Source organism: Serinus canaria, chromosome 3, assembly GCF_022539315.1.
Source record: "Serinus canaria isolate serCan28SL12 chromosome 3, serCan2020, whole genome shotgun sequence".
NCBI classification, from domain to species: domain Eukaryota; kingdom Metazoa; phylum Chordata; class Aves; order Passeriformes; family Fringillidae; genus Serinus; species Serinus canaria.
In genome coordinates, this window is record NC_066316.1 from 44,280,236 (window position 1) to 44,298,247 (window position 18,012).

Sequence of the window (18,012 nt, forward strand, 5' to 3'; positions counted from 1 at the left end):
GGATTCTTAAACTGAAAACTTTGAAATAGGAAGCAAGGATGAGCCTACCAAAAATAAGACCCATTCAAGATACTTGAATGTTTTTCAGCATAGGTATGTCAAGCTTGCTAAGATACTGATGTCTCCAGCTGCCCAGTTCAAAAAACAAATCTTTGAATGAGAGACACCTCAAAAGCCTGTTGGTTAAAATGAATATGGTTCTGTAGGGGTTTTTACAATCACATGGCATGTGAGACATGAGGTGAGTTCAGCCAGCAGCAGAAGCACCATCCAAAGCCCCCTAGCCTGTTCACTGTGTGCCCAGACTAGTAGTGAACGCAGTCGGGTGAGGCACATTATCCAAGCCAAACAGCAAAGAAAACAAAACCTGTACAATGCAGACATCTTATATTTCCACTGCACAAAACAGTACAACAGACATCAATGGAAATTGCTAAAAATAAGCTGGAGAAGGTACATGAACTTTGGGGGAAATGCATTTGGCTTTGTTCACCAAGCAGCATCTAAATTCAGCATTTAAGAATACCCCAAGGCCCTCAATTCCTCAGCTAGTTTTTTGCCTCACAGGTATTTAAGATGTTTATAGAATACAAGTTTGTGCAGAGGAAGGAGGAAGCTTGATCTCTTATGGCTGGCTGTTCAGAGTCTCAGCTCAGACTGATGCACTTCTCCAACAAAATTGTCTCCTGCCCTAAGGGGCTGGCTGAAACACTGTAAATATCAGCTACTGCACTGAGACAACTGTCCTAATGCATCAGATTGAAAAAGAACTTTCTTTTTTTCTTTTAAATAAGGAGAAGAAGAAGAACAACAAAAAGTCTCTAAAGTAACAGTTGCTTCCATCAGGTGCCCTGTAGGAGCTTAATTTTGCTTCATGAAGAAGGCAGTCTTATCTCACATCTCATTCTTTTCCTCTCACTACACTTTAAAGCTGAAGCACAAAAACATCCCAGAACCTCCACAAATTACTTGCTGACAACTTTACTAATCTGTGGCCACAAAATGTACAAACATAGTGGCTGTCAACAGCACAGTGGTCTCGCTGCATATCCTAGAACAACATTTATTTACCATTACTCTACATCCCCATAAAGTCCTATTCTCATGGGCAAAAGCATGTAGAGGGCTGCTCAGAAAATGTAATTCCCCCTCCCTGTGCTGTTCAGGGCAGTTTTACACCTCCCACTAAAACCCTCAGGAACACTTACTTCACGGTTCAGTTTACTTTCTAAATAATTTAAATCATTATCATTCAAAATAAGATACAAGCAACCACATTTTTCTACATTTTTATTGATGCAGTCCTGATGTGTAACTATACATCTTCATTCTGCTGGTAGCTACAATGGCACTTTACTAGGATTGCTTTTGTAGTCAAGAAAAAACAGTCTTCAGAAAACATATTTATAGACACCACTTACTGTATAAGACCAATCACTCTAAACATTGTAAATCACTGGGACTTTTTCCTAAATAGTGCTACTTGAGGAAAAGGTCACACTACTCTCTTTAGATAGAAATTTGTAAAGGCAATTCAATTGAATTCACCTTCCAAAGAAAATAAGAATGTTAAAAATAGCTTCAAGAGTTGATTTGACTCATTTAGATCCCAGAAAAATCTATTACTGGCAAAGATATCTACAATTCGATACTGTACTTGGTATTTTCACTAAGACCAAAAGAATGTTTATGAAGTACTGAAATTAAACTTGTACATTGTTCTGAAAGATAAGCATTACCTTGAATTTTTCTTTCTTAATTTTTTTTTTTTATTTTAGGGGGATTTTTTTAGCCAAAATTGCACTACCTTCCAAAAATATTGTAGTTAAGGGCTAAGTGTTGACATCTGAGGAAAAAAATGCTAAAAGCATGCAACACTGATACCAAGTTTTAGCAGATGACATTTTTAATTGAAAACTGACTCAAAGGATAGTACAAAAGAGTTTCTTCTCCCTAAAGGGATTTTCAGATGCAGGTACAGGAATAATAAGGGGATCTTCTCCAATGTGTGCATCACAATATGCCAATAAATCTGCTGCAGCCTTGGATACCTAATAGAAGAGAAGAGAGAACTACTGTAACACTTAATTCTGAACCAATCTGAATTGCATAAATATTTTTCATAGAACAAATGATAATGGAAGCTATTGTAAAACAGGGAGTAGATTGCTTTATCCTTTAAATATTAGACACGTCTCTCAATTTTCACTTCCCAGGCCTAATAATTCTTACACACATTTTATCTAACATAGTGACATAGACGGTATTGATTGATATCATCCACACTGAGCTGTTCCTTTGCATCAGAAGCAGGTCAGGACACATAGTCATTAAAACATTTATATGTCAACCACCCATAAGCAATAAGGATTCTCCTTGAAGTGTCTGTTTCTGTAGAGAAACCTGCTTCAGCTCTTACTCCCATTCATTGGTTTTAAGGTTTTCCACACAGACTCTCCCTACCCTCTGCTCCTCTGGTTGCAAAATAAAAAGTTCTTTAGGCACATGACCATGGGATTATAAAGAAATAATGAATCAGGAACAAAACTTGAACACCATGTGTCATAGCTCTTATTTAAGTTGAATACTGCTCTTTTCAATGAAGCTAGACTAATGTCTTCTGCTTAGTAAATTACTGTAAGTAGTCCTTTATTCACAGCATTCATTTAAATTTGAGCACTACCTTAATATTTTTAACATAATATTTTTATACTTCTAAAATAAATAATTCTCAAGTCTCCAAATTCAAAACATGGGTTTATGCTTACTGAAAAGTCTATAAAAATACAAACACATACAAAAATGTAGCAATGTGTTGAATATTTGCAATGCAAGCTATTTTGCAGTAAATGAAAAATGAAATATTAAACCTTGTAATTTTTGCAGCTTTGTGCCATGAGAATATTGGTGGCAGTAGGCCATAGTGACTCATTGATTTTTTCAAGAATTTAGAAAGTATATAGAAATTTTTTTTTTGTTCTGATCAGTCAGTAAGATATTCACAGCTATCTGTATCTCTTTGCTTTGGTGAATTATTGGGTTTTCAGTATTCTGATAGCTGAGAAAATGATTTCTGAAGTCTTTACAAAGAAGTCTTTTCTCTGAGCACTGTGACAGCTTGTCCCTCATCAAACACTGGGCTCAGCATGTTTGCACAACTAGAGTGAAGAGAAGAAACAAATCCCATTTCTGGTATTTTTCTAGCAGGTGTGTCCCCAGTGTTTGCTTTAAGCTTCCCCACGCCCTGCAGGCTTTGACATGAACCCAGCCTATTGTAGGCTTCAGATTAGATCTATGAAGTCAATGGGTATTGAATCAGAATTTGCACGAAATTTGAATGAACTTCTGAAGACGGTTACAGACTTTATTTCTTTATTTTCTTTATTTTTAATTTCTGTATGTCTTTGTTGAATGCTTAAACCTATGGAGAACCTGTGGTTGGAACCCCAGTATAGACTATGCCCCTAATGGAGGAAATAAGAGTGTTAAGGTTATTTAAATTCAGTTTGTCTTTGAATTGACCTGTAAGACAAAAAGGTGGCAGAGACACTACACATGAACAGAAGGCTGCTGGGCACAGGTGAAACAGAAAAATGAAAAAAATCAGAAGAGAGATTCACAAGACCACTGCTCCTCAAGAAAGAAGCAGGTAGAACAAAAATGTGTTGAAAGTTACAGACCTCAAAGTACAAAGGATTGTAATGATTTTCCTGTAATGATCTTGTTAGTTTCATGCACGGATAAGCAACATCAGCCCAAGTATATTGTTTTTCATGCAATGGAAGAGAAGTACAATTTCAGACCATATTCTTAGGAGGGAGAAACCCAATAATATAATTTCCTGTTTCTCTACATATTACTGTGCTTTGATATGATATAAAAAAAAAAGGATGTTTCACTAGTGAAAGCTGAGTATGTATTTTTGTGTCTAACTTGTCCTGTAATGCTGGTAAGAATGTTGTGAAGCAGAGTAACACATTCACAGAATCATCTGGGTTGGAAAAGACCTTTGGAATGATCAAGTCCAGCCACTGACCTAACGCTACCTTGTCAACTAGACCTTGGCACTTGGTGCCACATCCAGTCTCTTCTTAACTCCAGGGATAGCAACTCCACCACCTCCCTGGGCACCCCACTCCAATGCCCCATCACCCCCTGAAGGAAGAGAAACCCTTCCTTCAATGCCATACTGTATAAGTTACATTTTAGTTTGCTTTTAAACAAACAAATAGTACAATTTATTTAAAAACCAACCTGCAACAAGAAACTGAGGAACATGATCTTTGTCACAAACTAAACCTGCACTAGACCATATATTTTCATCCTTTAAACAAATAAAAGGCTTTGAGAGGAAAAATCCTCCCACTGGGATTACAGTAATCATAAAAAAAAGTGAATTATAACCATTTCTTCACTAAAAGTAGAGTAACTTAGGCCTGCACAGTGGAATAATGACCATTCACAACAGGGAGTGAAATGAGCTGATCACAGTCCAGGAGCAATGAAAACACGAGTTCCTGCGGCTGTGAGCGGCGTTGGCAAAGCCAGACCTGTGGCCCAAAAAAGAGCAAAATACAATATTGCCTGCAGCAAGTTTCCTGCTCAGTGTCATTATTGGGAAGAGCAGTGGTGGAAGGTCTGGCTCCAGCAGGGATGGCTGCTTTGGCACAGGCAGCACCCAGAGGTGCCCCACGGGCCGTGCTGTACACATGGATGTGCTGATCGTCCCCTTGTGCCATGGAAGGAGTGAAATGGAGCCCAGTCTGTCCTAGCTGTTACTCGCCCTTGGGGTTATTTGTAGCTGAATGTTGTTGGACAGATTCAAAATAGCTTTTCCTAAGAATTAAAATAAATGCATGGGATTTGAATATTCAAATGAAGCCAGCACATTTATCATGTCAGCTTTCCTAGGCAATACGGCTTGGTCTGCAAATTCAAAGTAATTTATACATAGTGCAGAAGTGGTCAAAGAAAAAAAATCTGACTCCAGTTTGATTGATGAATTCTATCAGAGAGTTAACACCTCATTTTTAAAAAAATCTTCTAAGGTGTATGGATTAAAAGATGGAGTATATAGGTATCACACTTATCTCACATTTTGTAGAGTTACTTTTACTCTCACAAAAATACACATCTGGCTATCAAATTAACAATAGGGGAAAAAACTCCAACAAATCACTCAACCCTGATGTTTTAAAGAATTAATCTCAGGAGGACTGTGAAATTTTAACATTATATTTCAGAATGGCTGAGGTGATAAAAATTGCCAGAGTTAGTACATCCTGGTAGCTGCACTAATAATTATAAGCTTCAGTGACAGGGCAAAATGCTGCAATTACAATGTCTTTGCCTTGTCATGGATGGCAACTAATTACCGTCCTTGCTACACCCACTCTGCTTATCCTTTACATCTAAAACAAAGACATTCACACATATTTATTGGCATTCTCACTGTTCATCTCTCAACACTATTCAGAACCAGCTAGGAATACTTCCTATCTTCCTTAGGAAAAAGAAAATTGAATGATAACTAATATGCCAAGAGCCTTAAATGTCAGAGCACTCTTGCTTTTCTGCTTGCAAAGAGAAGATTAAGTAGTGTTTCATTCTGAGGACAACTCTGATAAACACCGATACTAACTTTGCTTTCTCGATTTTACTGCAAGCATCTGTAGCAGACACATTATTCTACTAGTCACGAGGCCACTGTTCACCTGATTTACTTTGGTGTTTCCTAGTTTGGAATCTGCGTTTCCAGCTTCCTACTTCTCCTTTATTATTCTAGCTGCTCCTTTGCCAGGTAAGACAGATTCAGTTATGATCCTTCTGGCATTCTTATAGTTTATAAAAAAACCCTCCTTCCAGCTACTGATCAATATACCAATAACTCCATCCTCCTCTTTCGAGTTCTCCTGCTTCTTTCACACCTCAGCAGCGAGTTGTCTTTGTGGAACCTCAGAACCCAGCACTTCTTTGCTGCTCTGACTGGCTAGAGGACTTAACAGGACTTCTTAAATTAGTTGAAAAATCCAGAACACAGTGGGGAGTCAGCAACTATCAACATACTTTTAACTACAGCATTTTAATTGAGTAGACCCAACTCTTGCTGGTTATGGCAGCTACTGTGCATTGGAAACAAAGTGCCTCTGTAGTAGAAAAATAAACTGGAACTTCTGATTTTCCCAGCCAATAACACAGACACCTCTTCCATGTTAGCAGTGTGGTCTTGCCTATTGGGGCAATAACAACTTGGCTACAGCTATTTGCAAAAGAGGGTTTAATACAATTATTTGGAAAGCCCCAATCTTTTGTTAAATGTCTAACTAGTTTAATCAGATGCAAAATACTAGGAAAACAAAAAGGAAGTAAGTTCATTTATCTACCTTTACAGTAATGATCTGAGAACTTAAAATCTCCCGTTGAAACCACTGGAAAATCTGTAGGTAAAATTTGACTGTGCTGAAACACACACTTAACTGATTGAAGATTAAAAAGCCAAGCAGATTTTGAAGGAGTAAAAAGCCCATCAACCACTTCTCACAATCCCTCATATGCTTGTTCAGAGAAATTCTAGAAATTAGGGCAATTTGAAAAGTTATATTTGTTTTATGTTAGTGTAGGAGCCCTCATAATTCTGAAACCTGCCAGATATTCTTTGGTGTGTTTTTGGTCCCAGGCTGTTACAAAAAGTGAAATAATTGCACTTTAAAGCTACCTGTGCTTTAGGTCTGCCACATTTGTAATAACTGTGTTGATTTTAATTAAACTGACTGTAAAAATAACCTGTGTCTTTCTTGCAGCTATGTCTTTCTTGCACAATTAATTAAGAATGTGATAACCTAACTAATGGAACTGTTTGCAAAACTGACCTAATGATGTGGGACATGACAGTTACCACTGCATACATAGGAGCAAGTTTAGGGCAATCTACAAAGAATCAACAATTTCAATTGCCAGTAAACTGGGCTGTGTCTTGCCAACCCTTTCCTCTGCCACCCCCACCCTCCCTTGTCAGCTCTGTTCATGCAGCTGCAATATGACCTGAGCTGGGACTAACCAAGGCAGACCTTCTTTTGCTGCAGGAAGCAAACTCCTGTCCCTGTGAACAGGTTCTGTGCTGAATTCGTGACTTTGTGATGAATTTGTGAATTTGTGATGAATGCTATGACATAGAGAAACTACTTTTGTAAATTCACTGGTCTTACAAGACATCGCTAAAAACGCAGTGACTGAAATGTCCTTTTTCATATGAGCAAGACTGACCACTCATGTGAATTGTGAATTGCACTAACATTTCTGAATTATAGATACTACTTCTCCAGCTGGTGAGTCTGTGATATGAGACTATTTTAAAAATCATAACTATATATTACTGTCCCCACACTGACTACATGCAGACTTTCAGCACACAGGATGGACGGACAAACAGACTGAGTTAAGACTACATGAAGATTTCGATGTACAACATTTTTAAATTGTCCTACTGACTTAATAATCTCAGTTACAGTTTGTGACAACTCAGAATTGTTTGTAGAGAACTGGGTAATTTCAATGCATTACTTTTTAAAGATGGAAAACTAAAATCTTCTTCCTTGTAAGGACTGGATTTTTTATAGAAATAATTATTCCCTATTTTCAGAGAAAGAGAGCAAAAGAAATGAGCATTGCTTTCTTAAAAAGTTCTATGGCTTTTTTAGCTTCTAGGTTCTTGATATTTCACAAAATTTTAGCCTAGTGGAAAGCAGAACGACATGCAAGAATGATCCACAGGATTTTTTTGTTAAAAAAACTGAAAAGCTCTGTCTAATAGTGCCTTTAATGATAATATTTAATCCACAAGAGGCATGATGAAACCAAATCTTCACATACAACATGTTATCAAGTGTGAAGAATCATAACTGCACACTGCAGTCATACACGATTTTTGTGCAATGATGTCTGCACTAAAACAAAACAAAGCAAAGCAATTCAGCCTGTCTCATCATTATTCAAAAATTTTGCAGTATCTTAAAGACTTATTCCAATTCTTAAAGGAGGAAAACCAAGAAACCATGGCTGCACTGATATTCAGCTACAGGTGACAAAGAAGACCACCTATGCACCTACCAGTTGATTTTAAGCATTTCACAAAATACCACTTTTGACAAATGTAACAGAAACACACAAAAGCAGACTTGAAGCCAGGCTTTGGAATGTTCTGTTCTCTACACTAGAACCTACCAGTTGGTATGTAGCTCACTTACAGTACTGAATATTGTTTTATTGCTCAACACAGGTTCTTGATTTCTGCATTATTAAGGGCATGCTGTTCCACAGACTAGTCAGTGAATTCAAAATATCAACAATAATTCTAAGTTTACCTTTATTCTATCCATGTATGCTTCCATTTTTAATTGCTCCACAGCTTTCCTGGCTTGAGAAATACTGGTTGTACTGTTTGACACTAGTTCCTTCATTTTGTTTTTCCTGGAAGAGATGAAGTTGAGACCATTTAGAGAGCAGGTAGCAAATGTAGCAATCACTGAGAGGACAGTTTTCTGAACTCTAACCAGCCCTTATCCACCACATCAGCACTGCCAGGCTGTTGGTCACAAATACAAAGCAGACACCATTTATTTCTCTTCTCTTGCTCCATGGCACTTTATTGCATTGCATATTTGCATCCTCAATCATCAGCACTCCACCTAAATCCTGCAAATGACATACAAATGCAGAGCACATGACCGTGACTTCAGCGTGAAAATGGTTGCCCTGGTTCACGTTGCCAACGCAGAACAGCTGCTCACAAACAGATTTGCAGGCATTGCACAGTTTGGCTCCACGCCCCAGTTACACCTAGAAACATCAAAATAAGCTCAGAAGTGTGTGCAGTGGAAATTAATGCCACACCACTCTCACCAAGCATCAGGGAGAAATTTTAAGATAGAGTCAGAATGCTGACCATTGATAAAAGAAGTTTAGAAATGAAGTAACAGATTAAGAAGAAATAATGCAGAGGTTTCCAACTTTTTGCTTAGACATCCCAGCAAAGTCTAAAGATGACTAAAGCCAGTACAGTATGCTGTACAGCACAGGATGCTTTATTTTTTAAGAGATCTGCGGCTCTTGGGAAGGGAGATCTAGGTAAGGTTTGGCAGCCTTTGGTTCTGTTGCACTGCTCCTCCCTGAGGGATTAAATCAGCTCAGTATCCTGCAGTCCTCAGCACTGTTACCAACTGAGTCGAGACCTCCCTCCGCATCCAGACCTTGACTAAGTTACAGTATCTGTGCCAGAGGTGGTCTGCAGATTAGACCCCCCTGTGCTGACACCTCTGTGCAGCACCGACCCAGCACAAGGAACAGTCACTGCTTTGGAGTCACTGGAGGTTGGACTAAGGCCACATGGAAAGATGATGGGATACAGATGACCAAGACAGGTCCCAGACTGGCTGTATTACCTAGTAAGACTGGATGCTGAGGTTTCAGTCAAGCAACATTCCCCCGTGGTCCTTCCATTCCCCACAAGGGCTACCTGCAGCCAGGTTAGTCTGGCACCAAGCCTCAGAAACCAATGCAAAGTTCAGCAAAATGCAAAGGACACAGAGTGTGAGAGGCAGATGGGACACAGGAGAAAAACACACACACAAGAGTCGGCATTTTGCACTGCTGCCGAAGCAGTTTTAGGCTCAGGACCTTCAAAATGAATACTTCCAGCCCATTTCTGGATAAGAAGCAAAGACCTAGAACCACACAAACTTCCCTTCTTGAACCTTGATAGCTTACCTGATCCAGTCCCTGGGGTGTAAGGTACAAACAGGAAATAAAGTAGGGCACTGGAAATGCTCTCATAAAAAACCTGTATGTACAGTGAATGCCCCTGTTAGACTCAAGGGAAGTACACAATCCATAGTACAGAAAGAATGGAGGGATAATTTTTTAACTACTTTGATTTTGCAAAACACAAATGCTCAGAGACAAGGCAAAGACAGTTGTTTCTTCTCACAGCCTGATATGAAACAAACTGTTTCTAAAAATCAGTAACCTGTGCTGTAAAATAGATGGTGTAATACAAATGCCTTGGTGAGCCATGCTCAACACTAATTTGAAGAAACAATAGAATCTTTTTCTTTCAGGTCTACAATAAGTTAGGGTAGGGAAATGCTACTTTAAAATATATTAAAACAAAACAAACAAAACAAGAGCTTTAGCATATGCCAAGACAAAGAACAGGTTTTCAGCATATACTTGAGTCACTTGAATGGAACACAAGCTTCCCCCTTGCCTGCTCTGATGAAATAAATTCGTGTCAGAACACAGCAGGTTCTTTGTCTTCATCTTTGTTTACAATTTTTTAACTCATATTCCTTACAAGGCACAGGACTGAATACATGTGGAGGAACTGGCTTTGCATAAAATGCCACGTACTGAATGAAAATCCACAACCAAGCCACAGCCTCCAATCCTTCTGAGATGTGTTTTGACTTGCAGTGGAAAGTCAAACAGCAGAAAGGGTACAAGACATTCACAAAAGGAGAAGGCTCTGAATTACAGCTCATCTCTGGACTTTTTGTTTGACTCAACCCCCTCACTTTTAAGTACCAACCTATCAATAAAAATTAGAATAAACACATTTACCTTTGTTTACAAAATTATACCCCCACAAGAGTGAATAATTTAAATTTTATCATCTCCACATCTACCTTACTAGTGATCACGAAGTCAAAAATGTCAAATCTAAATCAAGTCAGAGGCCATTCTACACTTGCCACCAACGTTTAAATTAAACTGAATTAAGCAACTGCAACTCCCTGAACAGTCCAGAGAATTCCAGATCTCCCACACTTTTCTGGCAATTCACTCACTCATACTGAAAAAGCTATAAACATTAGAGTTAGACAGTTTGAACTGTCACCAGCTACAACAGTGTTGGCAAAAACAATGTTCGTGGCACTTCCAGGCAGTGTTTAAGCATTTACAGAATAAGGACAGAGTTAAGTCCATAGCAGAATTTTGAAAAGGCTATTAGGCATAAAAATGCTTCTAAAAATTCAAACCATGTTTCTAAAGCAATGCCACAAAGATAATATATCCTTACCTACATTCTGAAACACCAAATAGGAAAATTTTAAAAAAGAAAATATATATCTTGGCTAGTAAAGCATTTCACAGTATCGAAAAACAACCAGAATATGAGGCTTTATTAAAAAAGGAACTTTAAAAAAAAAAGTCTGTCACTAGGCATTTCAGACACGGGAGAAAATTTCCACTTATCCCCACCAAGAGGTTTGTTTATACTCTGAAGCACAAACATTTGTTCTGTTCCAAATCGTGCTCCAACCTTGGCCTTTACATACATTTAAATATTTAACTACTATATTTCTGGAAGTGTTTATCATCCATTTAATTTTCTACAGACAGATATGGATCCATAACTTTGTGAGGCTGACTTCTCCTCACATACCAAGCTACATATGCCTCTACCTTCTCTCACTCTAGGGTGTGATGTTGACAATGAGAATTGCACCCACTTTCAAACCAGGCTGTGATAATGATCCTTGCTGCAGACAAAACTTTGTATGACATTTGATTCTGTTCTCCTTAGGACCTATGATAATTACCTTAAGCTTAATAGTCTTTAATGAAATAAAATTGTTACTTAGAAATACAGGTCTGGAGAGAACAGAAATTTTAATTACAAGAGAATCTATTACACACCCATCCCCTGGAATGAGTAAGCCTCTCCTTCAAACACCCTCTCAAAGGATGTGTTTCATCTGAGGCTGCAGCCTGACAAATGGATCTGATCCTCTCTCTTCAGATGACTCCTCCAATACTGTCCAAGTATTCTCTAGGCCTTTAGTCCCACAGGAAGGCACAGTCATCTTTATATTGTACCTGGGTGACCGGTCTACAGGATCATGGAATGGTTTATGTTGGAAGGCACCTTTAAAGATCACCTGGTCCGAGGCAATGCAGGGTTCCTGCAATGAGCAGGAACATCTGCTGTAACAAATTGCTCAGGGCCCTATCCAAGCTGACCTGGAATGTTTCCAGGGATGGGGCGTCCACCGCTTCTCTGGATAACCTGTTACAGTATTTCACCACACATGTGGCAAAGTTTTTTCCTTATGTCTGGTCTGAATCAACCCTCTTTTAGTTTAAAATCATTACCCTTTGTCGTTTCACAGCTTCTGTCCCAGTTTTTCTTTTAAGCATCTTTTTATTACTGAAAGGCTGCAGTAAGTTTCCCCGGAGCCTTTGCTTCCCTAGAATGAACAATTCCAACTCTTTCAGATATTCCTCATAAGAGAGGCGCTCCAGCCCTTTGATATCTTGGTGTCCCTCTCCCGGCCTCACTCCAACAGGTCCATGTCCTTTCCGTGCTGGGGACCTCAGAGCTGGATGCAGTTGTGGATGCAGTGCTATGAGAGCTGAGTAGGGGGGCAGAATCACCTCCCTTGACCTGCTGACCACATTGCTTTTGATGTTTGAAAGGAGCAGCTTCTCCCCATCATTTGAACTACCTAAAACCCCTGGAACCAGAAATTCTCTGCTGGGTTTGCTGCTGCTCATTCCTGGCTGTTTTTAGGTTGGATCAATACAGGCTCTGATCATCCCTGTAGCTGCAGTAACTGTGCTAATGAGCAGCCTGCATGCAGCCTGCCTGTCACTGCTGCAGCCAGCAGACCTGGATTGTACAGAGCTCATGTTTTTGTGCACACACCGAGTTCATTGACCTGGTTTCTATTGACTCTTTTCTTTTAGGGGAACACCGGCCGGGCTAACCAAGAGCAGCGACTGCAGCCACACAGCCTTTTTTAGCCAAACAGTTTCTGCTGACTGGCACCCCACTCCAGACAGCCCTTTCCTAAAGCATCACTCCTGAAAGCTGCACAGCGACAGCCTCCCAGCCAGCTGCATTTTCTGGCGTTTTGTTTTGTTTACCTTACCTCGTCCTTTTCCTAGGTGCACATAACTCATGGGTGCTGAAGTTCTTCATTTCCCAGGCTCCTAAAAATGCTTGTGAAGAACAGCTTTTCCTTTTTTGTTTTACAATGAATGATTGTGCCCAACAGCACTTCAAAGGCAAATTTATCTTATTATAATGCATAAAGCTGCATAAAGATTTGCAGGTATAGCTTGATGCTGCATTGGGGTAAGGAGTGCAACCTTTGCTTACTAAACATTATAAATACTTGTTAGTAAAATACAGAAAAAGTCTAAAAACTTGAGTAACATAGAAGCAAAATTGAATTTTCAAGCTCTTCAGGATGGATTTCTACAAGAAAGAGGAATGAAAAGCTGCATTTCCCCCCCTCTAGCTCCAAGTACAATCTTACCATGCCATACCATAAAAGTGACCTCTGGAACTCAATCTAAAGAGCCCTAAACCAAATTGCTGCCTTAACCTAGAGTTATGGACTTGAAATTACTAGATTAGAAAACCTGGGCTTGACAACTCCAAAGAACACCTTCCACTCAAGCTCTGTACTTTGTGGACCACACAGCCCAATAGAAAAGTTAACCCAATCAATCATTCAGCTAAGTCCCAGTGACATTAGCGGGAATCATCCCTGGATAATGACCTGCAAATCACATCCTACATTGAGGAAAGATCACCCCATTTAATTATCCACTTGCAGGAACATAAACACCAAAATTTACAGCCTCACAGCTGTTTGATGCCAAACTGGTATACCAAAGAAATTAAAAGAAAAAAAAAAAGAAAGAAAAATAAATGGAAAGAAACTCAACTCCCCCTGCTACCTCAGTTCTTACTCTAAGATTTACAGCAACTGACGTAGCTCTGTAAGGAGAGAGGCAGGGTAAGGAATCCTTTTCTTTCTCTATCTCATGGCTGCACAAAGAAATACAAGAAAATTACTGCAGCTTTTTACTCCATCTCCTGAGGAGAAGCTTAGTAGTACAAGCAGAAATTATTAAATTAAAGGCAAGAACTATTGCTCACAATAAGGAAAGAATGCAATATTCATACTATAAACGTGGTGACTTTGAAAACAACTTCGCCTCATGTAACTGCAAATCAGCGAAACTCCAACAGCTTAGTTTTTGTCTAACATATCCAGTACTATATCCAGTCCAATTGTCAAGTTCCAAAAATTCTTGCCATCACACCCAAATATTTACTCAAAATTATAATCTTGTTTCTCAACATTAAAAAAAAAATCAAAGGAGAAAATGGCTGAAATTATGTGATATTTTCCAAGGACAATATTTTTGTGCAATATTATTTTTCATCAGCATACAGGTTATGTGAACATATAGCCCAGCAAACCATCAGAGATTTCGAAAGTCTGAGGCATAAAGATTTTTCCTGGCTACTGTTTTATCTCTTTAGCTAATTTGAAAGATAGCTGTGAGCTTTCAAAGAAATACACAGGAAATTTTGATCATTCCTCTTAAACCCCGCTTAAAAGCATTTGAACAGAATTGTAACCTACAATGCAGGGAGAGATTCTCCGGGGAGCTCGACACTGCATTACCTGCAGGGCAGAAGCGTTTTTTAAGTTGTAATTCCGAGTTTTCTGTCTCACTGCGCTGCCCTAATGGCTCTGCTGTGCAGCAGCTCCCAGCAGCCAGCACACATCAGTGAATACCGCCAGCAGCAGCAGCCGGGCAGCGGGAGCTATTCCTCCGTCAGCGCCAGCCAGCCAGCAGGAAAAGCGGCCAGTTCCTTGAGCCTTGGCCCCAGGCAGAGACGGAGGAGGAAGGAGCACGCCGGCAGAGACCCCCTCCCCGCCGCCCCCGGGATACCTGCCTCGGGGCGGGCTCTCCGGAGAAGGATGCTCCCCGCCGGTGCCGGCGACGACGGAGCCCAAAGCCCGACGCCGACTCCTGCGGATAACCGGGAAACTCCGGCTCGCGCGGCCGCCGCCGGTCCTTGCCCACCCGCAGCAGCCCACGGGACCACCGGGATGCCGGGCGGAGCGGCCAAGGGATTCCCAGGACACAGCGCCGACCGCCGCGCCGGAGAAAGCCCCGCGGAAAGCCCGACCCGCCCTGCGCTGGGCGTCCCTCCCGGCACCTTCTCCCGCCCGGGCCCCCGGGCACTCCCTCCCTTCCTCCTGCCGTCCCTCCCTCCCTCCCTCTCTCCCCGTGCGGGCGCGGAGGCTGCGGGCAGCCCGGCCGTGGCACATGGCGCGGCGGGGAGGGGCGGCCGCGGCCCCCGGTGCCGCCGCCCTCACGCTCCGCCTGCCTCTGTCCCTCCCGATTCCTGCTGCAGCCGCCTCCTGCCCCGGCTCCAGCCGGCGTTAGGGATCAAGCGATCGTCCAGGTATTCTCAAACAGAATCACAGACCACAGAAACAAAATCAATCAGGTTGGAAAAGACCTCTGAGATCATCGAGTCCAACCTTTGATCGAATACCACTCTCAGCTAGACCGTGGCGATCAGTGCCATATCCAATCTTCCCTTAAACACATCCAGGAACAGTGACTCCAGCACGTCCCTGAGCAATCCATTCCAAAGTTTAATCATCATTTACGTGAAGAAATTCCTCCCACTGTCAAAACTGAACTTCTCCTGGCACGGCTTGAGGCCATTCCCTCTCATCCTGTCACTTGTGACCTAGAAGAAGAGACCAGCTCCCACCTGGCTACAGCCTCCTTTCCTGTGTAGAGGAAGGTCTAAGGTCTCCCGAGTTTCCTTTTCTCCAGGCTAAACATCCCCAGCCCCTGCAGCCACTCTTCACAGGACCTGAGTTCCCTTCACCAATTTCCCTTCTCTGGACAAGCTCCAGCACCTCAGCATCATTCCTGAATGGAGGGACCCAAAACTGAGTGCAGAATACTCAAGGTGCAGCCTCACCAGTGCTGTGCACAGTACTGTCACTGTCCTGGCCACACTGTTGCTGATCCAGGCCAGGATGCCATCTCAGCCACCTGGGCACAGCTGGCTCACATTCAGCTGGGTGCTGACCAGCACCTCCACATCCTTTTCCAACTGGGCCACGTCCCAGCCACTCTGCCCCAGCCCGTAGCATGGTACCTCAACAGCAAAGCCCAAACAGCACCGGGGTTTGGGGTGAGAGCCCACAGTCCCTGTCCTGCTCTCACACCAAAAACCAGAAGAATGATGCGAAAGCCAGCCATGAGGAATGGAAGTGCTGTGGGAGAGCAGTTACACTCACCTTGTTAAAGCTAGTATGTCAGAAGAACACAATTCAGCTTCATAGATCAATTTTTATATGCTTCTCCCTATAAAAGCTGTGTGGTTCAGCATCATTTAAAAGTGCCAGTTAACATCTTTAGCTGAAAATTTTGTCAGCTGCGATAACCCATTGGCAGGATCACCAGTCTTATTAATTTTCTCCCCAGTAAGATGCCCGCTCCCTCTAGAGGGGTGTATGTTTTCTCCTATCTGCCCTCAGCACATTTTCTCATTCTATCATAATGGAGCAGAATTCCCAAGTAACATTTGTTTTCTGTATGAAAGAGAATAAGGAAGAGTCCTATTTCTAAATGTGCTTTGGAGCAAGGGCAGCCTCTTCTGAGATGGAGTCAATGGCTTTTGGGGTAGTGGCTTGGCAGAAGGAGATGCAACAGGAAGAAGGTAAACATCACTAAATATAATTAGGTAAGTTCACAAGCTTCCCATAACTAGCATTCCAGAAACTGATGGAGACTTCACTGGCCTATGCTGCTGCTCTTTCATTCATGTTCAACCACATCAATCTACAAAAGGCCCCATTCCACACACAAAGGATTTACATGCTGTTAGGCAAAGAGCACGTTAGATAGTTCTAATCATGAGGCCATTGTCATCAGAATATTTTTACCACTGGATTCTAACAAATTTATTACTTAAGCTAAAATATAAAGGTGGGAAACGGCTTTTTTAAAAACATATTTTCATCATGTATTTCATATCTATTTATTTTAAACTGCCTTCTTTTAAATCTGCAAACTCTTAAACTTCCACCACAATCAGTAGTCTCCCCTACAGGTTCTGAAAACAATACCCATATAGCCAACAAAATTTCCATTCCTTAAACTTACATGAACTTGGCCCTAATGAGCCTTACATGGGCTTCAGTCAATTGCATTAGAGAATAAGGATTTATTTATTTTTTCTCTGGGAATGCTAGCTTAAAGCTGGAAACAGTAAGCAAGCTCCCGTTTTACTCAGCTACATTCTGCTGTGTAGTCCAGAATAGTTTAGGGGCCTAATCAGAGCAGCCACATTTCATTTTTAATCTTTTTTTAAAATTATGAAATACACAACAGTCTATTACAGAAACTCCAATGCAAAATCGGTGCCTTTCTGACCCCAGTCCAGAGCAGTAATGGCAAATAAATCTCCAAACAGCAGTCATTTGTCAGTAGTTTGCAACTTAATACACAGCAAATTAAAAAAAAAGGTGTCTGTATGTACAGAGGCTTAAAAATTCCAGATGATATTTTTCAAGCCAAGCAGAGCTTTTAAATAGCAATTGTTTGATTGTTTTCGTGAGAGAGAAGCAGCATATGAAGTGTGACTCCCCTTTTCATATGCAAGGAAGAAAACCCAACACAGCTTTAAGGAAAAGGAGGCATGAAGAAATTAAAAGGTAAACTAAAAATTTATTAGTAGCAAGCCAGGTGATATTTCCCCACCGCTCCATTGTTATTTTTTACTATTGTGTTTTTGCCTAATTCAGTTCAGGCTTTTTTTTTTTTTTTTTCCCTTCTGTTCATTATCATGGGTTTGTCTAAGCAGTGGATCTCTAAATGCAAGATCAGGGTCCCCTTTCAGTAATGGGTTGGAGACTCCCTCTCCCACCACAAGTGAATACCCAGCTATTGCCTCCCCTTCCCTTTCTCACCATGTCTCTCTCCACTATCAGAGCATAAAGGTTGGGATTTACCACAGGATCCTGCAATCAGGTAGACAGGCCTTGCCCCATGAACATCTCCCAGAATCTGGCTGGCAGCAGAAAGAGCCTCACATCCTTTCAGATGCCTCCCCAAGATCCCAGTCCTCCAATTTCCACCCGTCTTTCTGAGAATCAGTAGAGAATTTGCTTTTCTGCC

The 18,012-nt window shown here is 41.1% G+C and overlaps 1 protein-coding gene across 5 annotated transcripts; it reads right to left on the reverse strand.

Annotated features, from left to right (window-relative positions):
• Window positions 1-1,273: 1,273 nt before the first annotated feature.
• On the reverse strand, window positions 1,274-15,070 carry GNG4 (G protein subunit gamma 4). Of its 5 annotated transcripts, none has more exons than XM_030235257.2 (3): window positions 14,755-15,070; window positions 8,361-8,466; window positions 1,274-2,051 (listed from the first exon to the last, which is right to left on the reverse strand). In XM_030235257.2, the coding sequence occupies exons 2-3, from the start codon at window positions 8,454-8,456 to the stop codon at window positions 1,923-1,925; spliced, it is 225 nt and encodes a 74-aa protein (XP_030091117.1). In that variant the 5' UTR covers window positions 8,457-8,466; window positions 14,755-15,070; the 3' UTR covers window positions 1,274-1,922. The 5 variants fall into 5 exon arrangements, with proteins under 5 accessions (XP_030091117.1, XP_030091116.1, XP_050827950.1 ...); XM_030235256.2 differs by having other exon boundaries at window positions 14,759-14,901; XM_050971993.1 differs by lacking the exon at window positions 14,755-15,070 and adding an exon at window positions 14,442-14,737.
• Between the last annotated feature and the right edge of the window lie 2,942 nt (window positions 15,071-18,012).